Source organism: Schistocerca americana, chromosome 2, assembly GCF_021461395.2.
Source record: "Schistocerca americana isolate TAMUIC-IGC-003095 chromosome 2, iqSchAmer2.1, whole genome shotgun sequence".
In the NCBI taxonomy this organism is placed as follows: Eukaryota; Metazoa; Arthropoda; class Insecta; order Orthoptera; family Acrididae; genus Schistocerca; species Schistocerca americana.
In genome coordinates this window covers 1013204377-1013225669 of record NC_060120.1, presented here as the reverse complement: position 1 = coordinate 1013225669, position 21293 = coordinate 1013204377, and the positions used below count along the sequence as shown (strand labels likewise).

The following is a 21293-nucleotide window of genomic DNA, read 5'->3' as shown; positions in this document are numbered from 1 at the left end:
CAATTCGACATCTGCAAAAAACATTTGGATCGCTACGGTAACGAAGGGGACAACTTCTTAGACAGGTTCATTACTGGTGACGGAACATGCATCCACCATTACGAGCCGGAGAGTAAACGGCAGAGTATGGAATGGAAACATCCAAATTCGCCGTGCAAGAAAAAGTTCAAGACCCACAGTCAGCAGGAAAACTGATGCTTACAGTTTTTTGGGACGCGCAAGGTCCAGTACTGGAACATTTTGGGGAAAGGATTACAACAATAAACAGTGTACGTTACAGTGAGATGCTTACTACCAGGCTAAAGCCTGCAATTCGAAGCAAACGTCGAGGATTGCTGTCAAAAAGTGTTGTGTTGTTGCGCGACAATGCCCGTCCGCATATTGCTGCCCACACTGCTGAAACGCTTCACAAACTCAAATTTTAGGTACTGGATCATCCTTCATGTAGTCCCGATCTTGCCACTTCTGACTATCACTTGTTTGAGCCACTCAAACAGGCATTACGGAGCCGTCGATTTGCCTCCGACAAAGTACTCAAGGAAGCGGTGCATACCTGGTTCGTAGCTCAACCAAGAACCTTCTTTTATGAGAGCATCAGGAAGCTTCTCCTGCGATGGACGAAGTGCGTTGAAACGCAAGGAGACTATGTCGAAAAATGATGCTATTGTAAGTTTCCTATTTGATTACAATAAAACTTTATAACTACTTTGGGAATAATAATTGACTTACCCTCGCATAACCAAGCGGAAATATAGGAAAACACAGGCGAAGCCTTATCTGAATACAACATTCTGGCTTATTTCAAGAAAAAAACTTACACTGATTTGCCATAATATTATGACCACTGCACTCCGCGACGTTGGATGCCATCAGGTGCCGTTGCGGGCAGGTGACGCGGAAACCAAAGCACTTAAGCGGAGCAGACACTGACGGGGGATAACCCTAGCGAACATATGGGCTCCAAATGGGAAAAATCCATTGGCATAAGAGACTTTGACAAAGGACAGTTTATTATTACGCTGAGCCTGTGAACGAGTGAAGCTGATCGAATGTTCACGTGCTCCTGTTCTGAGCATCTATGAAAAGAGATAGAATGACAGTGAAACTACCACTAGGCGACAAATGGTTGGATGGCCATGGCTCTTCACAGAATGTGGGGTTCGGAGGCTTGCCTGCTCTGCAGAGTAGGATAGATGGTGATCTGCGGTATCTCTGCTGAAAAAGCGCAGTGCTGGTACACGCACAAGTGTTTCGGAGCACACCGTCCATCGTACATTGTTGAACATGGAGCTCCGCAGCAGACCACCCCTATGCGTTCACATGCTGACGCAACATCGGCAGTTACATATGCAGTGGGCACGGGAACATCGGTGCTCGAGCATCGATCAATTAACGTGTCGGCTCTTCGGGTGAATCACATTTTTGCTACATTAGGCCGATGGTCTGGCGATATACCATCTGACTTTCGGAAAAGCATCATCCACACAATTCCGAAGACGGCAAGAGCTGACTAGTGCGAGAATTATCGCACAATCAGCTTAACAGCTCATGCATCGAAGCTGCTTACAAGAATAATACACAGAAGAATGGAAAAGAAAATTGAGAATGCGCTAGGTGACGATCAGTTTGGCTTTAGGAAAAGTAAAGGGACGGGAGAGGCAATTCTGACGTTACGGGTAATAATGGAAGCAAGGCTAAAGAAAAATCAAGACACTTTCATAGGATTTGTCGGTCTGGAAAAAGCGTTCGACAATATAAAATGGTGCAAGCTGTTCGAGATTCTGAAAAAAGTAGGGGTAAGCTATAGGGAGAGACGGGTCATATACAATATGTACAACAAGCAAGAGGGAATTATAAGAGTGGACGATCAGGAACGAAGTGCTCGTATTAAGAAGGGTGTAAGACAAGGCTGTAGCCTTTCGCCCCTACTCTTCAATCTGTACATCGAGGAAGCAATGATGGAAGTAAAACAAAGGTTCAGGAGTGGAATTAAAATACAAGGTGAAAGGATATCAATGATACGATTCGCTGATGACATTGCTATCCTGAGTGAAAGTGAAGAAGAATTAAATGATCTGCTGAACGGAATGAACAGTCTAATGAGTACACAGTATGGTTTGAGAGTAAATCGGAGAAAGGCGAAGGTAACGAGAAGTAGTAGAAATGAGAACAGCGAGAAACTTAACATCAGGATTGATGGTCACGAAGTCAATGAAGTTAAGGAATTCTGCTACCTAGGCAGTAAAATAACCAATGACGGACGGAGCAAGGAGGACATCAAAAGCAGACTCGCTATGGCAAAAAAGGCATTTCTGGCCAAAAGAAGTCTACTAATATCAAATACCGGCCTTAATTTGAGGAAGAAATTTATGAGGATGTACGTCTGGAGTACAGCATTGTATGGTAGTGAGACATGGACCGTGGGAAAACCGGAACAGAAGAGGATCGAAGCTTTTGAGATGTGGTGCTATAGACGAATGTTGAAAATTAGGTGGACTGATAAGGTAAGGAATGAGAATCGGAGAGGAAAGGAATATGTGGAAAACACTGATAAGGAGAAGGGACAGGATGATAGGACATCTGCTAAGACATGAGGGAATGACTTCCATGGTACTAGAGGGAGCTGTAGAGGTCAAAAACTGTAGAGGAGGCCAGAGATTGGAATAGGTCAAGCAAATAATTGAGGACGTAGGTTGCAAGTGCTACTCTGAGATGAAGAGGTTAGGACAGCAAAAGGAATTCGTGACGGGCCGCATCAAACCAGTCAGTAGACTGACGACCAAAAAAAAAAAGGTCGTCTCCGTGAACCCAGTTATCGAGGTGAACGGCGGCTCGAAAAGTGCAGCGCGCCACAGACGCAGGTTGAAGGGAGCAATATAATGAAAAGGGAGACACTCTCCTGCACTTGCATGCGACCTGTGGTAGTAATCGAAGATACGCTGACAACTGAGCACCACCTGCAACCGTTCATGAGTGATGTCTTCCGCGACGGCTATGTCATGTCAGCAGTACAGTTGTTCATGTCCCGGAGCCAGAACGGCGCTACAGTGGTTTGAGGAGCATTATAGTGAACTCACGTTGGTGTCTGGGTGACCAAATTCGCCCGACGTAAATCCCATGCCGGGCGCCATGGCATCGTATGCAAATCAGCAGCCTGTTATTTAAGCGAATTACCGGGTGATCAAAAAGTCAGTATAAATTTGAAAACTTAATAAACCACGGAATAATGTAGATAGAGAGGTAAAAATTGACACACATGCTTGGAATGACATGGGTTTTTATTAAAAAGAAAAAAAAAAAGTTCGACAAATGGCGCTGGACAGCAAATCGTCAGTGACTGCGCATGACAATCGTGTTACAGAATCTCATCATCCCCATCATGGCTGATAAACACCTGCTGGAACGTACGATGTTTATGCAGGATGGCGCTCCACCCCATATTGCTAGACGCGTGAAAGATCTCAGGCGCGCGTCGTTTGGTGATGATCATGTGCGCAGCCGCCAATTTCGTCGTGCTTGTCCTCCCAGGTCCCCAGACCTCAGTCCGTGCGATTATTGGCTTTGGGGTTACCTGAAGTCGCAAGTGTATCGTGATCGACCGACATCTCTTGGGATGCTGAAAGACAACATCCGACGCCAATGCCTCACCATAACTCCAGACATGCTTTACAGTGCTGTTCACAACATTATTCCTCGACTACCGCTATTGTTGAGGAATGATGGTGGACATATTGAGCATTTCCTGTAAAGAACATCACCTTTGCTTTGTGTTACTTTGTCATGCTAATTCAAATGGTTCAAATGGCTCTGAGAACTATGGGACTTAACTTCTAAGGTCATCAGTCCCGTAGAACTTAGAACTACTTAGCTAACCTAAGAACATCACACACATACATGCCCGAGGCAGGATTCGAACCTGCGACCGTAGCGGTCGCGCGGTTCCAGACTGTAGCTTCTAGAACCGCTCGGCCACCCCGGCTGGCTGGTATGCTAATTATTGCTATTCTGATCGGATGAAGCGCCATCTGTCAGACATTTTTTGAACTTTTTTTCGGTTCTAATAAAACCCCGTGTCATTCCAAGCATGTGTGTCAATTTGTACCTCTCTATCTACATTATTCCGTGATATATTCAGTTTTCAAATTTATACTGACTTTTTGATCACGTGGTATATCTAATGCCAGATACCTCCACAAAACTACCACCAAACCGTCGGATCCCTGATACGCACAATCAATTATATATTTCGTTCCAAAGATGGACAGACAAGGTATTAAGCAGGTGCTCATAATGTTTTGGCTTATAGTGTATTGCGCAAACGTGTCCTCTACCATGTTGCTCTAACAGTCACAGACACATGAACGAAGCAAGAACCAGGTCAGAGAGATAGGAGAGACGTCAGATAACATCAGTTGATTCGACTTAAACAATTCCATCCCCCTCCCCCCCCCCCCCCCCCCCCCCCGGCCACATCACGACTATCCTGTTGCGGCTACCTAGCAAACATGTTTACAAACCACTGTAGCAGGGGTATGGTACGTTTCCCGGCATGCTTTCCTATTCAAAATATTATGTACTCATTCACGTTTGTCGGCCGGAGTGGCCACGCGGTTATAGGCGCTACAGTCTGGAACAGCGTGACCGCTACGGTTGCAGGTTCGAATCCTACCTCGGGCATGAATGTGTGTGATGTCCTTATGTTAGTTAGGTTTAAGTAGTTCTAAGGGACTGATGACCTCAGAAGCTAAGTCCCATAGTGCTCAGAGCCATTAGAATCATTCACGTTTGTAACGGGTATTTCCGAACGCGTGAAGGAGGCATATTACACAATCATTATTACATAAAACGTGTTCTTGAGCAAATTTCGAAACTCGCGAGACAAACGTGCCCTGCTCTCCTCTCGTCTTCCCTCGCCGTCAACTTCCCGCGAAGAGGAGGGCCATGGTTGTCACTCCGCCGTACAATGTTGTATGCTTCGGAGTTAAGCGGCTGCAGTGAGTCGGACCGAGCGACAAACTGGTCAGCGCGAAAGTATTTTCAGATCATAACTGCCTACTATCAGAATTGCAGCCAAAATTTTCGCGAGGGGTCGATTTTTAGTGCCGATATTTTACGATAGTCCTTTCTTCTCCTTAAAAATTGTTAAGAGTAAGCAAATCTACGAAGAGCAAAAATAGCTGAGCTTAATTGTTTGAGCAGTTGAGTAATATTCTTTTTACAGTTGTAATTTTCATCGACATGTTCACATAAACTTTTAAAGTCCTGCCTTGTTGTCACACTCATGTCCAAGTGCTGCATCTTTAGACAGTATGATTTTATTTGTTGTAAAAACAGAAGTATAGAGCGTTTGCTCAAAATTAAGAGTCACTACATTTTTAGAGAATCACTCAAGAATTCTTTGAAAACCGTCATTAACAATGTCTTATGTATTATGATAATTATTATAACACTAGAATTGAATGCAAAGAGAAACAATTCTGCTTGTCTTTGCGTCAGGATTCTACTGTAACCTTGTTAAAGTCTGTGAGATAGGAACTGGATGATCGTGTTGGTATTTTAACCCCGCACCTCTGTGTAGCCAGTCTGTGCCCTGACCACTGGGCTACCAAAAGCGATAGCAGGGGGCAGGGAACTGTAATGTCGGTTGTTACATAAGCCGCATCTCCGGGAGTTTTACCGTTTGCAGGTCGCGGGGTCGCTGCCTCCCCCACCAAGTGCGCAGATACGCCAGCTAATCGCACACCTCATCCGCTATAAGAAGCCCGCCAGCCGGCACACAATTCGTACATCCTCTGCGAGCAACATGAGGACTGCGACCGTTGTCGTCCTGTCACTGTTGGCAGCCCTTGCGGCCGCCGCGGTTGTACCGCACAGCGAGGGTAAGTCAGTCGCTCTTTCTACCACTGTTATTTGTTCTCAGTGATTTTAACCATGACAGCCGAATTCTGGGAAGCCAGAAGTCGGTAGAACTCAGTTGATGTCAGCCCGCTAATACTCTTGAGCCCAGATGGTGCCAACATTGGCGAGCTAAAATACAGTAGCCATGTGTACTGTAGGCGTTACGAGGCGCCAAACCTGTCAGCACATGCATAATGTCAGCACTGCGCGATTGTAGCGCGGGTTATTCCCCCGCACTGCCTGTCCAACCTCGGCTTCAAACGTGCTGGAAATCGGTGGGTTGAGCTTGCTTTCTCCGTTCCCCACATCGCCCTACGAATTCTTTCGGATCGTTGTGAGCGGACTATACTTTCGCCATACGTCGTCACTCTGCTACTTGTTCACAGCCTCTACGTAAGTGGTGAACCGACACTTGCGTAAGCGGTAGAGAGTTTAGTACTACGCAGATGTAGGTACTGGTTGACTCAATTTGGCGAAAATCAATCCTTCATGGCCGGTTTTGCATTACGTGTTATAGAGAGGTTTCCTGGTGCTATTCTGAGTTCGAAAAAGAGGCGGGCAAAATATTACTTCGTGCCACACATGAATCGCAAAGGACCACTACGAGAAAAAGAGAGCATAGCCAAGACGGACGGTATTGACGATGGCCCCTGAAGTACCCTGCGCCACATACACACGCAGTAGGTAGCTTGCAGAGAACGCATGTAGACGAATACTGGACCTCTCAGTGTGAGGAACAGGGCGGTATGGCAAGCTACATCCGCATCTACATGTCTAGTCTCAGTCGACACTGAAGAGCCGCGCAGAGGGTTGTTTTGAACCATTCCACTCTCTAACAGCGCTTGGAAAAAATTAACATCTAAATCTTTCCGTAGGAGATCTGATTTCTCTCATTTTATTACGATGATCATATCTCCCTACACAAGGTAGTCAGCAATAATCTATTTTCGCCTTCATAAGAAAAAATGAAAAGAGCGTATGTCATAGTTAGCCGAAAGGCGCCATCCGGGAAGGTTCGGCCGCCAAATGCAAGTCTTATTGCAGTTGACACCAAGTTGGGTGACTGGTCTGCCGACGATGAGAATGAAATAACGATGAGGACAACACAGCACCCAGTCTACGAGCGGAGAAAATCCCCATCCTCGACGGGAATAGAACCCGGGCCCGTTGCATGGGAGGCAGGCATATTGCCACAAAGATAAGCAAGCGGACGCGTTCAGAGGAGAAAGTGTTGGTAATATTTCGTGAAACGATAGCGAAAAACACTTCGTGCTAATGATTGCCAGTCCAGCTCTCGTATTATATACGTGACAAATTCGCCCCTGTTTCGGGATACTAAAAAACGAGCTGTCCTTCTTTAGTTTTTTCGTTGAGACACCTGTGAACTTTGCATCCAGCAAACCTCGTATGCGTATTGTTATAAACGGAACTACGCTGTTCTGCAAGTGCCTATGTAAGTAAATAGGAATCGAAATGATGAATAAAAATGCATTAAGGTTCAAATGGCTCTGAGCACTATGGGACTTAACATCTATGGTCATCAGTCCCCTAGAACTTAGAACTACTTAAACCTAACTAACATAAGGACAGCACACAACACCCAGCCATCACGAGGCAGAGAAAATCCCTGACCCTGCCGGGAATCGAACCCGGGAACACGGGCGTGGGAAGCGAGAACGCTACCGCATGACCACGAGATGCGGGCAAAATGCATTAAGGAAAGAGAAAATTTCCTGTATGTTGGAGTGACGTTCCTATTGTATCTAATGTTTTGTTTATTGTTATTCCAGCCGGTAAGGAACTTCTGGAGAAACAGAACAAGATTTTGGCGCTCTTCTACCACGTACAGCAGCCATCACTCATCAAAGAAGAACAGGAAATTGCAAAGACCTACAAACCTATTGAACATGTCGACAACTATCAGGTATAAATATGTGACGTTACAAACCAGGATCCGATTTCTTGGACGGCCAGACAACTGTAGCGAACATCCGTTTTTTTATCTTTACAGTTCAAGGAGAAGGTCGAAGTTTTCTGGAAGTACTACGTCGACGTTGGCTTCCTGCCCAAAGGGGAAGTGTTCTCCATCTACTACCAGAAGCACTACTACCAGGCCCGGGCATTGTTTGAGCTGTTCTACTTCGCCAAGGACTTTGAGACGTTCATCAAGGTACGAGCGCTTCGACACAAAATACTACTCAGTTATGATTTTTTCATTTTGCTTGAACCAGCAAGTTATTAGCAAACATTCCTCTTAATTTTTGATCATACCTATGTATCTGCAAATAATGACATACCTTCAATTTTTTTTCGTTGGCAATTTTTTCTTTGGCTTATTTCCGTAACACCGACGTGAAGCAGCTTATCGAATAATATCCGTTCACCACTATGTCCAACTTTAATAAGTGGGCGCACATTTCAGGCATGTTCAGCACACAATATGTACAATGTCCTCCATCTGGTGCTCCAACATAGGCAGTCCTCATAAAGCTGCCAAAACATCTGGGACGTTCACCCAAACCAAATTCCACAGATCTCAATGTTCTTAATGAATCCAGAGCAAACGAAGTATCTTCTGTTAGCATTGGGAGGAAGTGCATACATAATTTTTTACAACTGAGACATGAAAATTGTCATTGGCAAATCTGTCCTAAATCCGCCTACTCCCCATCAAACTGCATGAAACTCACAAATAATCCGCAGAAATTAGAGCTCCGCGTTCGTGAGCAAGAGTCATCTATATTCCAGGCATTGGTTACATCGTTATGAAGGAATGCGCTATGTAAAGTCAGATTGTGCACGAAGATACTGGTCGAATGTGTCTTCATCTAAATTTTCACCTATGTCTGGACACCTGGAAGTAAGTCGTAGTTAGCACTGCATCTCCCCGAAACATTCCTCTGTATAACGAGTGTCCTTTTGATTCCAGACGGCCATTTGGGCGCGGGAGCACCTGAACGAGGCACTGTTCGTCTACTCACTGACTGTCGCTGTGCTGCATCGCGAGGATACCAAGGACGTCACCCTGCCAGCTCCGTACGAGATCTACCCGCAACTCTTCGTCAACGCAGAGGTCATCCAGAAGGCATATGACGCCCAGCTACAAGGTGTGTACAAACAAACTACGCGCACGTGTCATTTCCGGAGCCACCACCAACTGTGCAAAGTAAATCGACAACCAGATTAACTATAAGAAAAATATTTTCTATACAACAATCGTTGTTACCCACTTCATCAGTGGCTGAATGTCAGAAGGATTCTTAATGTGTACTGTGTCTAAGAATCGAACTTAAATACTTATCCACTAGTTTGTTGTGCACATATCCGCCCGTATAGGACTCATGTAGTTGTTGTCCTTGTCATCGTGGTGGTGGTCTTCCATCCGATGACAGGAATGATGCAGCTCTCCACCCTACTCTGTCCTCTGCAAACCTCTCCATTTCTGCAGAACTACTGCAACCTACATCCATACAAACCTTGGTCTCACTCAACAATTTTTACTTCTCCCCTCTCCCCTCCCTAACATTCCCCACCACCTATCAACTGCTTCACTCTTTATATCGAGTTCTGGCCAAAAATATCATTTCTCCCATATTCGATCTGTCAATCTAATAATCGGCATTCTCTTCTTGTGCGAACTCTTTACAGTCCACAGTACACACCAGTAAAAATCCACGGCCAAGAGAAATACGTTTCAGAAATGATTCTCTCGTTGTTTTTGTCAGTATTTTCTATGCTTCATGCTTCGCGCATCATCAACTACTTTTCAGCCCAGATAGCACAAATCATCTACTTACTTTTAGTGTCTCCTTTCGTTATGTAGATTCCTCAACATCTACTGCTGTAACTGACCACATACCATTACCGTTGTTTTATTTTTTTTTCTTCGTCTAATAAGTTCGTTTCAAGACACTATCCATTCCAAGCCAGTTGACGTGTCATACAAAATTTGTACGTTAACAGTATACCTCACAACTTTCGTCTCTTCTTTCTGAATTTTAATTCCCTTTCCAAATTTCTCTTTCATGTTATTCACAACATGATCAATACATCCACTGAACTCCTCCTGCGCCCACGTGAACTACAAGGACCCTTTCGGCCTCACTTCTCTCTCAACCACTGTTATACTACCAAATAGCGCTGCAGATCGTTATTGCTTCATGTGCAGTGAAGCCCCTTGTAGCTCAAATAGATTTTTAAACGGATGTGATCGCGTAATCACGTTGTTGTATAAATCAAAGTTTCGCCCCCAGCTGCAAACGACCCTCATGGTGATGTAAATGTAATGATGTAAATGTAATACAAATGAAGTGGCCAATACGTTGCTCTGTATAGTAACAAAATCGCATGGTCACGTATTCGGAGAATTTATGTTGTTTTATGTGGGGTGACGTAAAATTGCCTAAAATAATTGCTCCCGTTTACATGAAACTATTGAAGTCATGGTTCCTTCACAACAAAAAGTACTTCAGCTAAACGTACACCGGGTGGTTATAATTAAAGTCTGCATCACACAGTGGTCGTCTGTGCCTTTAACAGTTGTATGGTAGTGAAACTTAGTGCACATTGTGATGCGTTAATGAGGAAACTATTTTTGCAGGATAATTATTAGTTCCAACTTTCGCCACCAGGTGCGAATCTGCCGCTGTGAATGCAAGAAAGACGTTTAGCAATGTTTCTTGTAACGGCTTACGAATGAGACGTTGGCATAACATCTACATCTACATCTACATGGATACTCTGTAACGCACATTTAAGTGCTTGGCGAAGAGTTCATCGATCCACCTTCACAATTATCTAGTATCCCGATCTCGTATAGCGCGCGGATAAGATTGAACACCTATATTTTCCATACGATCTCTGAATTCATTATTTTATCTTGGTGATCATTTCTCCCTATGTAGGTCGGTGTCAACAAAATATTTTCGCATTCGGAGGAGAAAGTTTGTGATTGGAATTTCGTGAGAAGATTCCGTCGCAACGAATAACGCCTTTTTTTTAAGCTGTCCAGCCCAAAACCTGTATCATTTCAGCGACGCCGTCTCCCCTATTTCGCCATAATACAAAACGTGCTGCCCTTCTTTGAACTTTTTCGATGTACTCCGTCAGTCCTATCTGGTAAGGATCCCACACCGCGCAGCAGTATTCTAAAAGATGGCGGTCGAGCGTAGTGTAGGTAGTCTCCTTGCTAGATCTGTTACATTTTCTAAGTGTCCTGCCAATAAAAGGCAGTCTTTGGTTAGCCTTCCCCACTACATTTTCTATGTGTTCCTTCCAATTTAAGTTGTTCGTAATTGTAATTCCTAGGTCTCTAGTTGAATTTACGACCTTTATATTAGACTGATTTACCGTGTAACCGAACGAATATCTTTTAGCACTCATGTGAATGACCTTACACTTTTTGTTATTTAGGGTCAACTGCCAATCTTCGCATCGTTCAGATATCTTTTATAAATCGTTTTGCAATTTGTTTTGATCTTCTGATGACTTTATTAGTCGATAAATGACAGCGTCATCTGCAAACAACCTACGACGGCTGCTCAGATTGTCTCCCAAAACGTTTATATAGATAAGTAACAACAAAGGAGCTATAACACTACCTTGGGGAACGCCAAACAACTGAGATAGGCATAATGTTGATTTTATTATCAACAGCTGCCTACACAATTTGTTCAACAGGAGCACCGAAAAGGTCGCCGAGGTATTGTACAGCGCCAGATTTGCACTAGGTGGCCGAAATTGGAACTAAGCTTTCTTTCAGCGTTCAGAAATAACGTGTTAGCATATGTACCAAATTTCGGTGCCATACGACAATTACAACCCACAATGGACATCAACAAGTAGCTGCACTTTAATTATAACAACACGTTACATCACACAATCGCTAATCAAAATCACGTGTTCCGTTCTGCAGGTCAAGTCAGCTCTAAGGAGGCTCCTTACATATTCTACTCCAACCACAGCGGCTACCCCGTGCCGAGCAACCCCGAGCAGCTGGTTTCCTACTTTACCGAAGACGTCGGCCTCAACTCCTTCTACGCATACCTGAGCTACAAGTACCCCTTCTGGCTGAACCCTGCCAACTACAGCCTTCCCGAGTACAAGTACCGCGGCGAGAGCTTCTTCTTCGTCCTGCAGCAGCTCCTGGCTCGCTACTACCTGGAGAGGCTGTCCAACCACTTGCCTGACGTCAAGGCCATCGACTACAACCACCCTGTGCTGGTACGTCCCATTTCGGCACCAGTTTCACTTTCCTGCAACGACAGTGGAGAATCCACCTTCCGAACGACGACACTAAATTGTGTATTACGTTTGCAGGTCGGCTACTACCCTGAGCTGAGGCTGCAGAACGGACTCGAAGCCCCAGCGCGCCCAGAGGGAGTCTTCCCCCGCAACGTCGACATCCTGTACGTGGAAGAGATCAAGAACTACGAGAGGAGGATCCGCGACGGAATCGACTACGGCTACCTGTCAGGCGTAAGTGTGTCCTCGCAGATTTGTCCCTAATACGATTTCATGCAGAATGCGACCATCATTAATCCCTATGTTTCTAAAACAACAGTACAACTACGAGAAGTACAACCTGAGAGAGAAGGACCTCACCAACATCCTTGGAAACATCGTCGAGGGCAACTACGAGAACATCAACTGGGAGTACTACGGCGCATACTTCAGGAACCTCATCTCCCTCTTCGGCCACATTGTCGACCCTGTTCATCGATACGGAGTATGTCCGCATGATGTCTACTCTCTCTGACGTTACACTGGTCTTATTTGTATTTGGATGCGGGGGTACATAACTTACTTCCGTTTTAGGTTCCTGCTAGCGTCCTTGAACTACCAGAAACCCAGCTGAGGGACCCACTCTTCTACAGGATCGCGAAGCGCGTTCTTTCCATCTTCTACCACTACAAGAACCTTCTGAAGCCTTACACTCACGAGGAGGTAAGTAATGTAACCTCTGATATAAAAACATACCGTTTCTCGTAGAGTACTACATTAGTCGTAAACTAATTTGAATCTTCTATTTCAGCTGCTCCTGCCAGGCGTAACCGTTGAAGATATCACCTTCGACAAACTCGTCACATACTTCGACAGCTTCGACTTTGACATCAGCAATGCTCTGACCTTCTCCAAGCCTGAAGACGGCGAAAAGTTCAAATTTGTGGCTCGCCAGGGTCGCCTGAACCACAAACCATTCTTCTACCACATCAAGGTTAAGAGCGACAAGGAAGTCGACTCCGTCGTCCGTGTCTTCATTGGTCCCAAGTACGACGTCCTCGGCCGCGAACTCAGCCTGGAGGAGAGGAAGCAGTACTACGTTCTCCTGGACATCTTCAACCAGAAGCGTAAGTGATGACTGGAATAAATCTTACTGGCAACAGAATCCGTATTCCTTTTAAGCAGATCTACGAAAGATAGAGCCAGATTAGGCAAGATTGTTGTCGATGGCATACCAGTCGTACATGTCAGCTTCGACGCATACTGTGATGATGATGTGGCATGTGACTCCATAATGTGCAAACAGAGGGATAACAGAGCACTGACATTATACAGGGTTTAATGGGTCTAAAGGTAGATATTCTGTTAGTAACTGAGGTCGACACCTGAACAATATTACATCAGTAGTAACATCATTTGCTGACACGTAATTATAGCTATTAACTAACTGCATCTTTTTAGGTTGGTTAGTATCTTCAATCACGTGTGTCAAGAGCAAGGTAGTAATGCTTATTTTCCCCTGGGCAGCAGGTCATGTGTTGAAGTGTGGATGCATCGACAAAAAACGGTTAGTCCATATTGACATTGGAATCTACTTAGTGGGGCAGTTACGATCATGCAGAAAACATGAGATCGTAAAGTTTGTGATGTGTTTGTAGGCGGACAGTTCGACACTGAGAGAGAAAAAAAATACACAGATTTGTGTATGTATTAAGCCGCTACACTTCAAAATACCTGCACTTATACGGGTTACACTCTGTATAATACATGAAATGTTGGGTATGACACTTTGTATATTATTTTTTTGGAATGTAGGTTTGTGGTGGTATATTCATCTATAGCATATCTCAAGGTCTAAGTGATGCTGTAACGTGACAACTTGATTGTGAGTTATCACAGTCAACGAATGTGAAAACAAATTCTTCGAGTAACTTACCTAGTGATCTGTAGCATTGCCAAAGGTCTAGGTTGGCATGAAATGTGACATTTTTGGTTCTTAGATGTCAAAATTAAACCGAATGCTTCAGCTAGTCCCACTTTCCTCCCTAAATACCGAGAAAAAAACACGAAAAGTTTGGTCCTTACATCATTACACTCTGAAGCAATTGGCATCCAGTCCAGTTTCCTGCCCAGTGGGGCCAACACATTAAAATTTACTCTTAGACGATGCATATTCTTGACCGGATCGCTATGCGAAGAGATCTGTGGTCGATTCCTGGCTGGCTAGGAGATTTCTCTGATCAGGGTCCGTTGTCCTTATGTTCATATCCTAGTAACTGACATTCCGTTATTGAGATGGCTGTTTAGTTTCCTCCCGAAAGCCAATAACATGAAGCTTCCTCAATTAGAATCACTTGATATCTGGTGCTGACCGTACCCTTCGCCTTTTGCAGTGTCCGTTGGTGAGAACGACATCAAGCGCAGCTCCCGAGACTTCTCGCTGTACGGCAAGGAGGCGCCGAGCTACTCTGACCTGCACCAGTCGACCCTCGCCGCCATCAAGGGCGAGAGCAAGTTCTTCCTGGACGAGTTCCGCTCGCACTTCGGCTTCCCCCAGCGACTGGCGCTGCCCCGCGGAACCCGCAGTGGGCTGCCACTCAGCGTCTTCGCCATCGTCACCCCTGCCGTCTCGCAGGAGAAGCACCCCATCCTGGAGCACGGCGACAACCACCCCGCCGGGTTCCCGTTCGACAGGCGCGTCGTCGAGTTCGAGTTCGACGTGCCCAACGCGCACTTCGACGAGACGTTCGTCGTGCACCGCCGCGAGGAGGACATCAACGCCACCGCCTGAACTGGCAGAGTTCCTCGAGCATCTCCATCAGACTGACCTACTTGCTCATCGACTATCACTCGCTCTTTTACATGCCTTTTTTACTTTTTCGCAAAAAATAAAAATTTTAACCTAAAACACTGTGTCTATGCTCGTTTACGTTCTCACTCAATTACCAAGGAGAAGAATGTACTGTGTGATAACTGTAAGTTGGCCAATTGGATGAATGGACGGAGGGCAACAGAGGAAATACACCCAGAACCAATATTGGGTGAAAAGCCGTGGCTATCGCCTGCAGGATAGGACGTTAACCAGTGGTTTATGCGTCCACGAGAGCAGAAATCATGCACAGAGCTAAAAATCGCTAGACATTTTTCGTAATTAAAACTGACATCGTCTTACATATAATCATGTAAATTAATATACTCATCACAAGAAAATAAAGCCGTATCAAATGGAGTGGAGTACAGAACTGTAATACAACAGACAAAAATGGGTACCTCACAGAAGAGTGTTCTTTGGATACCGGCGGCTGCATCCAAAGGCAAATGACTATCAGCCGATTCAGGTGATGGGTGTTGGTCGCCCAGCAGAGAGTTAAGAATCCATATAGAAGGGAACATCTTTCAATTAATGTAGTCAATAATCAGTCACTAATCACAGAAGAAACCATCCAAAAGCCTCCCCTGTGGCATCCACCTACCTATAGCTGCTTTGGTAACCTCACTAAATAATGGAATACTATGGACAGACACTTGTGTAAGTTTTTCTTCTTGCCTATGGCTCAAATTAGAAGTATATTCGCTGGTGGGACGATATCCAAAAACGTCTCAATTAACACAAAGCAAGAGACTGAGAATTTGTACCCCTTCGAAGAAAAATTACAAAAATGCTAATTACCTACTCTTTCTACAAATTGTCTGAATATCTAGATTCAAGGACTGAAAAGCTCTGCTAGGTCAAGGGCAAGTATCAGTCTTCGTTGTAAAACTGCGTGATGATAATGTGCTGCATGTAGGACTCATTATTCACAGATGTAGGTAAATTTTCTCTGTGCAAAATACTTATCTAAGTAAATTTTAAACTAATAATATCAGATAAAAAGCAGCTATCTACTATAACTGAGGACACAGCAGCTTTCTTTGTGACTGGCTTGATAAAAGTCGTCTGGTGTAAGACTAAATAGCACCGGGGAACACAGTGACTCTTTATTATTAGCACATTACAGGTCACCGGGCGAGTTGGCGCAGTTGTTAGCACACTGGACTCACATTCGGCTGAACGACGGTTCAAACCCGAGTCTGGACATCCTGCTCTAGATTTTCCATGATTTCTCTACGTTGCTTGAGGCAAATGCCAGGATGGTTTCTTTGAAGGGGTATCGACGACTTCCTTGCCCATCCTTCCCTACTCTGATGGGACAAATGACTTCATTGCTTCGTCCGCTCCACCCAAATCAACCAACCAATTATTTGGTGTCACTGGCAGTACCGATGTCGCCCAATATGACAATACACATTACGTATGTCCGATCCCATTTCCTGTCATCAACGCATATTTTTACCAGTATGATGGAAAACCTGTTAGAAATCTCCAGCTACTACCCGTCAAACATTAGTCTACTCTGCGACAGATCATAACACATGTCCATCCCATTTTCACCATTCCTCAGCTATCTCGGTACACCCCTCCTCGCTAGCATCACCACGACACGTTGCTTTCCATACCCACCTCTCTATATCTCACAGCAAGGAGTTACCCATCCTCGAAAACTCCAACCTGCTGCCCCATATATATCAACATATCCTACACTAGGCAATCAAGGCTAACCTAACCTACCCACCCCTTCCCAGCTGAAGGCTCCAATCATTCTTCCTGTTGCGTACCTGGAATCCGACTCACTCAGTGACGTCCTTGTCCTGTTTCTTCCTAGCGCCATACACATTCTTCGTATATAATATTCGTTTCTGTTTTTATCTATGGATATCAAAAAATCTCTATTACCCTTCATTACAGAGCACGCATTGTCATCTTAATAATCAGTATCTTATCATCAGCGTCTCATCAAATGCACTGAACAGGTATGTGTGAATGACATAAGAGCTGTTGTTGGTACGACTGCTGCGATGGCGCCACCAATAAGGGTAAACCAATTCAATGTGTCTGGGAAGTGGAGAACAGGGCTATCTTTGGCACAGTAGGTCATGATAAAACTAAGTCCTTTATTCAGTGCTTTAATTTTAGTTTTGATAAGCCCACCATTTTCGATGTCGACGACACATTGTCCTCAGAGTGCACCCAGCACCAGACGCCATCCAGAACTTCAACTAGCTTAACCACTGTGGCGTCGGTAGAAGCGGTGACGTTAATTCCAGAGTCACTGAGATTTGAAGACAAACGCAGGGCACAATCGACATTGCTGTGAAACAAAGGTCTGAACAAGTGATGTGATCTACAGACCGCCTTCAAGTTCGTTCTCCCTCCGACTATCAGCAATACTGCCTGAAAACCTACTTAAAACACACCAAATAACAAGATACAGACAACAAACAGTTTATGGATTGGATGAATAATATATTGTCTGATGTCAGTTAATTGAGCACCTAAAAGGAAGTAAATTTGCGACATGAATGAATATTGAAAGACATGGCAAACAACACACTTCAAGTCGACATATTACATAATGTATAATGCAGACTGAAGAGATGAATGAAAATTTGTACCAAGGCCAGGAATTAAACCTGGGTCTCCTACTCACTATGTAAGTGGGCTGCCTCTGTGTTGGCAGCACTGTGTAGCGCTTTGCATTGGATCTCTGACAGCCCTTTCTTTGTAAGAGACTCTGCGGCTGGTTGGACTCGTTGTTGTAAGTTAATCGCCAGTAGTGTTGGGCAGTTGGAAGTTAGTCGCCAGCAGTAATGGTAGCACTGTTGGGCAGTTGGATGTGAACAGCCAGCAGTGATAGATGTCAGATGTGAGAATTTACACTGATGAAGGGTACAGGTCTGAAGTGTTAGCATAGGCTAACGATCTGGAAGTATCTGACAAGGTGATTGTATAATATTCATGATTATATAGCTTTGTACTGGACGTCAATGAAGATTTATTTTCGTGTTTGAGCTGGATGAGACATTATTAAGGTAAAAAAATACGTTATTTGGTTTGCAACAAAATCTTTCCTCTGCTAACCATATACCTATTAGCAGTTAGTGACTTTAGCACTTAGAATCTTTGGTCTTTCTTCATTATAAGTGTCAGAGGTACACTAAAATGAACACATATACAATACATACAAAGAAAACTATATAGTATGGACCCAGAATTGGGCAACATTGATAGCATTGGGTCCTGCAGACGTTAAGTCTGTAAGTAGACTGTTTAGGTTTTTATGTTGGTAACGCCACATAGCGCTCTATATGAAAATCACTGACTGTGCTGTGTGAAGTCTGTGGGTGGTCTGCATTGTTGAATATTTGCTACTGTGGTGTTGGGCAGTTGAATGTGAACAGAGCATAGCGTTGGCAATTGGAGGTGAGCCGCCAGCAGTGGTGGATGTGGGGAGAGAGATGGCAGAATTTTGAGAGCGGACGATCTGGACGTGTGTTCATCAGAATGAGTGAATTTGTAACACTGGATATAATGAACTGATATGTATATGATGACTTTTGAACATCATTAAGGTAAATACATTGTTTGTTCTCTATCAAAATCTTTCATTTGCTAACTATGCCTATCAGTAGTTACTGCCTTCAGTAGTTAGAATCTTTTATTTAGCTGGCAGTATTGGCGCACACTGTATTGCAGTAGTTCGAGTAACAAAGATTTTTGTGAGTTAAGTGACTCATGAAAGTTATGGGTTATTATTAGTCAGGACCATTCTTTTGTAGGGATGATTGAAAGTCAAACTGAGTTGCGCTAAAAATATTGTGTGTCATTTTAATGTTGATCAGAATAAGTAAAGAGCGCAATCTCTGAGTACGTTTAGTTCTGCTCAGCTGTTTGAGGTTTCCCAGCACAGTCATTCAAAATTTTTTTAAAGGGGAGGTTTCATATGGCGACCCTGACAGGATTCGAACCTGGAATCTTCTGATTTTTTCTTGTAGTTTGTGTAATTAGTGTAGCTATTGTTTATTGCTAGAGTGCAATTGTAGAGAGAATCCCCTTTTTAGTTGTAGTTTTTCATTGTTGTACAGTAAAACAGTTGTGGCATGCATGTAGATTTGCACCAAGTATTTCGCAGCTGCACTTGCAATTAACTACATATTATTTTCAGTGCTATGTTAATGTGTTTTCTTATTTTTGCTCTTCAAATTGTGATTTTCTTTTTATCACGTGAAATACATGATAGTTATGGCGTGTGAAAAACGTAACACTAGGCTCAAAAGTAAACTGAGACATGATGGTGACGAGGAGCATAGCCTATCAGCACCACCGTGTAATGAATTAACAGACATTCAAAGTAGTAATTTGGTAATTATGCATAGAGAAGTGGAGCGGGCGGCAAATAATGGTGTAGACAGTGAAACAATTAGTGAACAGGGAAGCATTATCGATGATCGGTTGGCAACAGCTTGCCTCAGGAATCCGAAATGACAGGACACAATGTTGTCACACACACATTTTCTGCTTTTCAAAATGCGAATATTGCCGGTTCAAATGCACTGCCGAATAGCACTGAGGAACATGTTTCAGACACCAGTGCATTGTTATTACAGTTAATGCAACAAATGGGACAAAGGCTTCAAAAGTTAGACACAATGGTTGAACAAAATCAGAAACAAATGGGACAAAAGCTTCAAAAGTTAGAATGGAACAAAATCTTCAAAAGTTAGACACCATGCTTGAACAAACGCGTGAAGGTTTAACTGCTGAGTTACTTAAAACCGAATCGAAATGTCAAAATGTCTGTAATGACATAAAAACATAAATTTGAGAGCATTATCAACCTATTTTTACGCGTCATGAAAATGCTACAGACTCACGAAGCAGCCATAAAGGAACTGAAAACTATTGTTCATGAAAATCACGATACCTTGCAAGCTAAAATTGACGCAGTTGCATCTATCGGTTACGCAACTTGCAAAAACTCAAGAAAACTTAAAGGACACAGTCGATACGTTTTCAACACAAATGGACACTCTGAAACTTGGTTCAGAAAAACACACTGAGGAAATTAGTTCATTATCAGGGAAAGTAGCCGAACTTTCGGATCAGTTCACTAACTTATCTGCAAAGGTAGATGATGATCTAAATCACACAAGACCCGTAGCCTTCACTGACACAGAAGAGTACGAACAAATTAAGAAATTTAAACAAAATCAAAATGAAATTAATACTCAACACAAAAGAGAAATCCGGGAAGTACAAGATGAGTTGGCACAAGTAATACAAGAATTACATATTTCAGAGGACCCTCGCGATCCAACACGGGAAGAGGGACTTAGGAATACGGAAAAGCCACAAAACAATAACACAAGGCATTTCGGAAATTATGAAAGAAATTGGCAAGGTGCACTGAATTTTGAGATGGACCTGCCGACACGTCGTAACAACGACCGATATGCGACTCCCTGACACGATGACTTTGACTATAAGCTGTTCATTACTACACATAAATTCAAAACATTTAAGAATTCGTGCAACAATATTCACCCACAAGCATGGCTTCATCAATTCTCTCATTGTTTTCCTCCGCATTGGTCATTAAGAGCACAGATTAGAATCTATGTGTGGCTACTTAGAGAATGAACCAGCTGTAAGTATGCGATCGGTCATTCGCGACTGTCACAGTGAAGGAGAATTTTATCATGCCTTCCTCTCAGCATATTGGTCTCAAGCTATGCAAGATCGAGTACAACATAGTATCGTAATGGTGAAACATTTCGAACAATCTGAATTTTCCAGTATTGTGAAATACTTTGAAGACATGTTGCATAAGAATCAGTATCTGCAAACCCATACAGCCCCTCAGAACTCATCCACATTTGCTTAATCAAATGGTCTGAACATTTACGACATATTATTTTGGCAGGACGTTGCAAAGACGACATTGAAGCTTTTCAGGGACTGTTACAAGAATTGGAAATTGACATTGTCAATCGCGGGACGCGATAACGGGAACACAACAATTACAAGTCACATCCGTCAGAATTCCGCGATGAAAGAAATAATAACTGGACATGACAAGGCTATTCTTACAACGAAAATCGTTACCAAAACAGACACCACCCGTATGACAACCGTTGGCAGAGTAAAAATAATTACAGAGAAAGATCGCATTTCCATAGTAATGAATGTGACGGAGACAACCATAGATACAGACAATATGGGAACCAAAACAATTATTATCAAGGGAGACAGAATAACTTCAGACGCAACAGTTCAGCACGCAGTTATGACCCCA

General features: G+C 43.7%; 1 protein-coding gene across 1 annotated transcript; it reads left to right on the top strand.

Moving 5' to 3' along the window:
• The first annotated feature begins 5721 nt into the window (after positions 1-5721).
• On the top strand, positions 5722-15028 carry LOC124596351 (hexamerin-like). The gene is made up of 10 exons (XM_047135454.1): positions 5722-5879; positions 7689-7822; positions 7910-8068; positions 8828-9005; positions 11813-12120; positions 12217-12375; positions 12461-12625; positions 12715-12843; positions 12932-13247; positions 14514-15028. Exons 1-10 carry the CDS (start codon positions 5804-5806, stop codon positions 14909-14911), a joined length of 2022 nt encoding a protein of 673 aa, XP_046991410.1. The 5' UTR covers positions 5722-5803; the 3' UTR covers positions 14912-15028.
• Positions 15029-21293: the final 6265 nt, after the last annotated feature.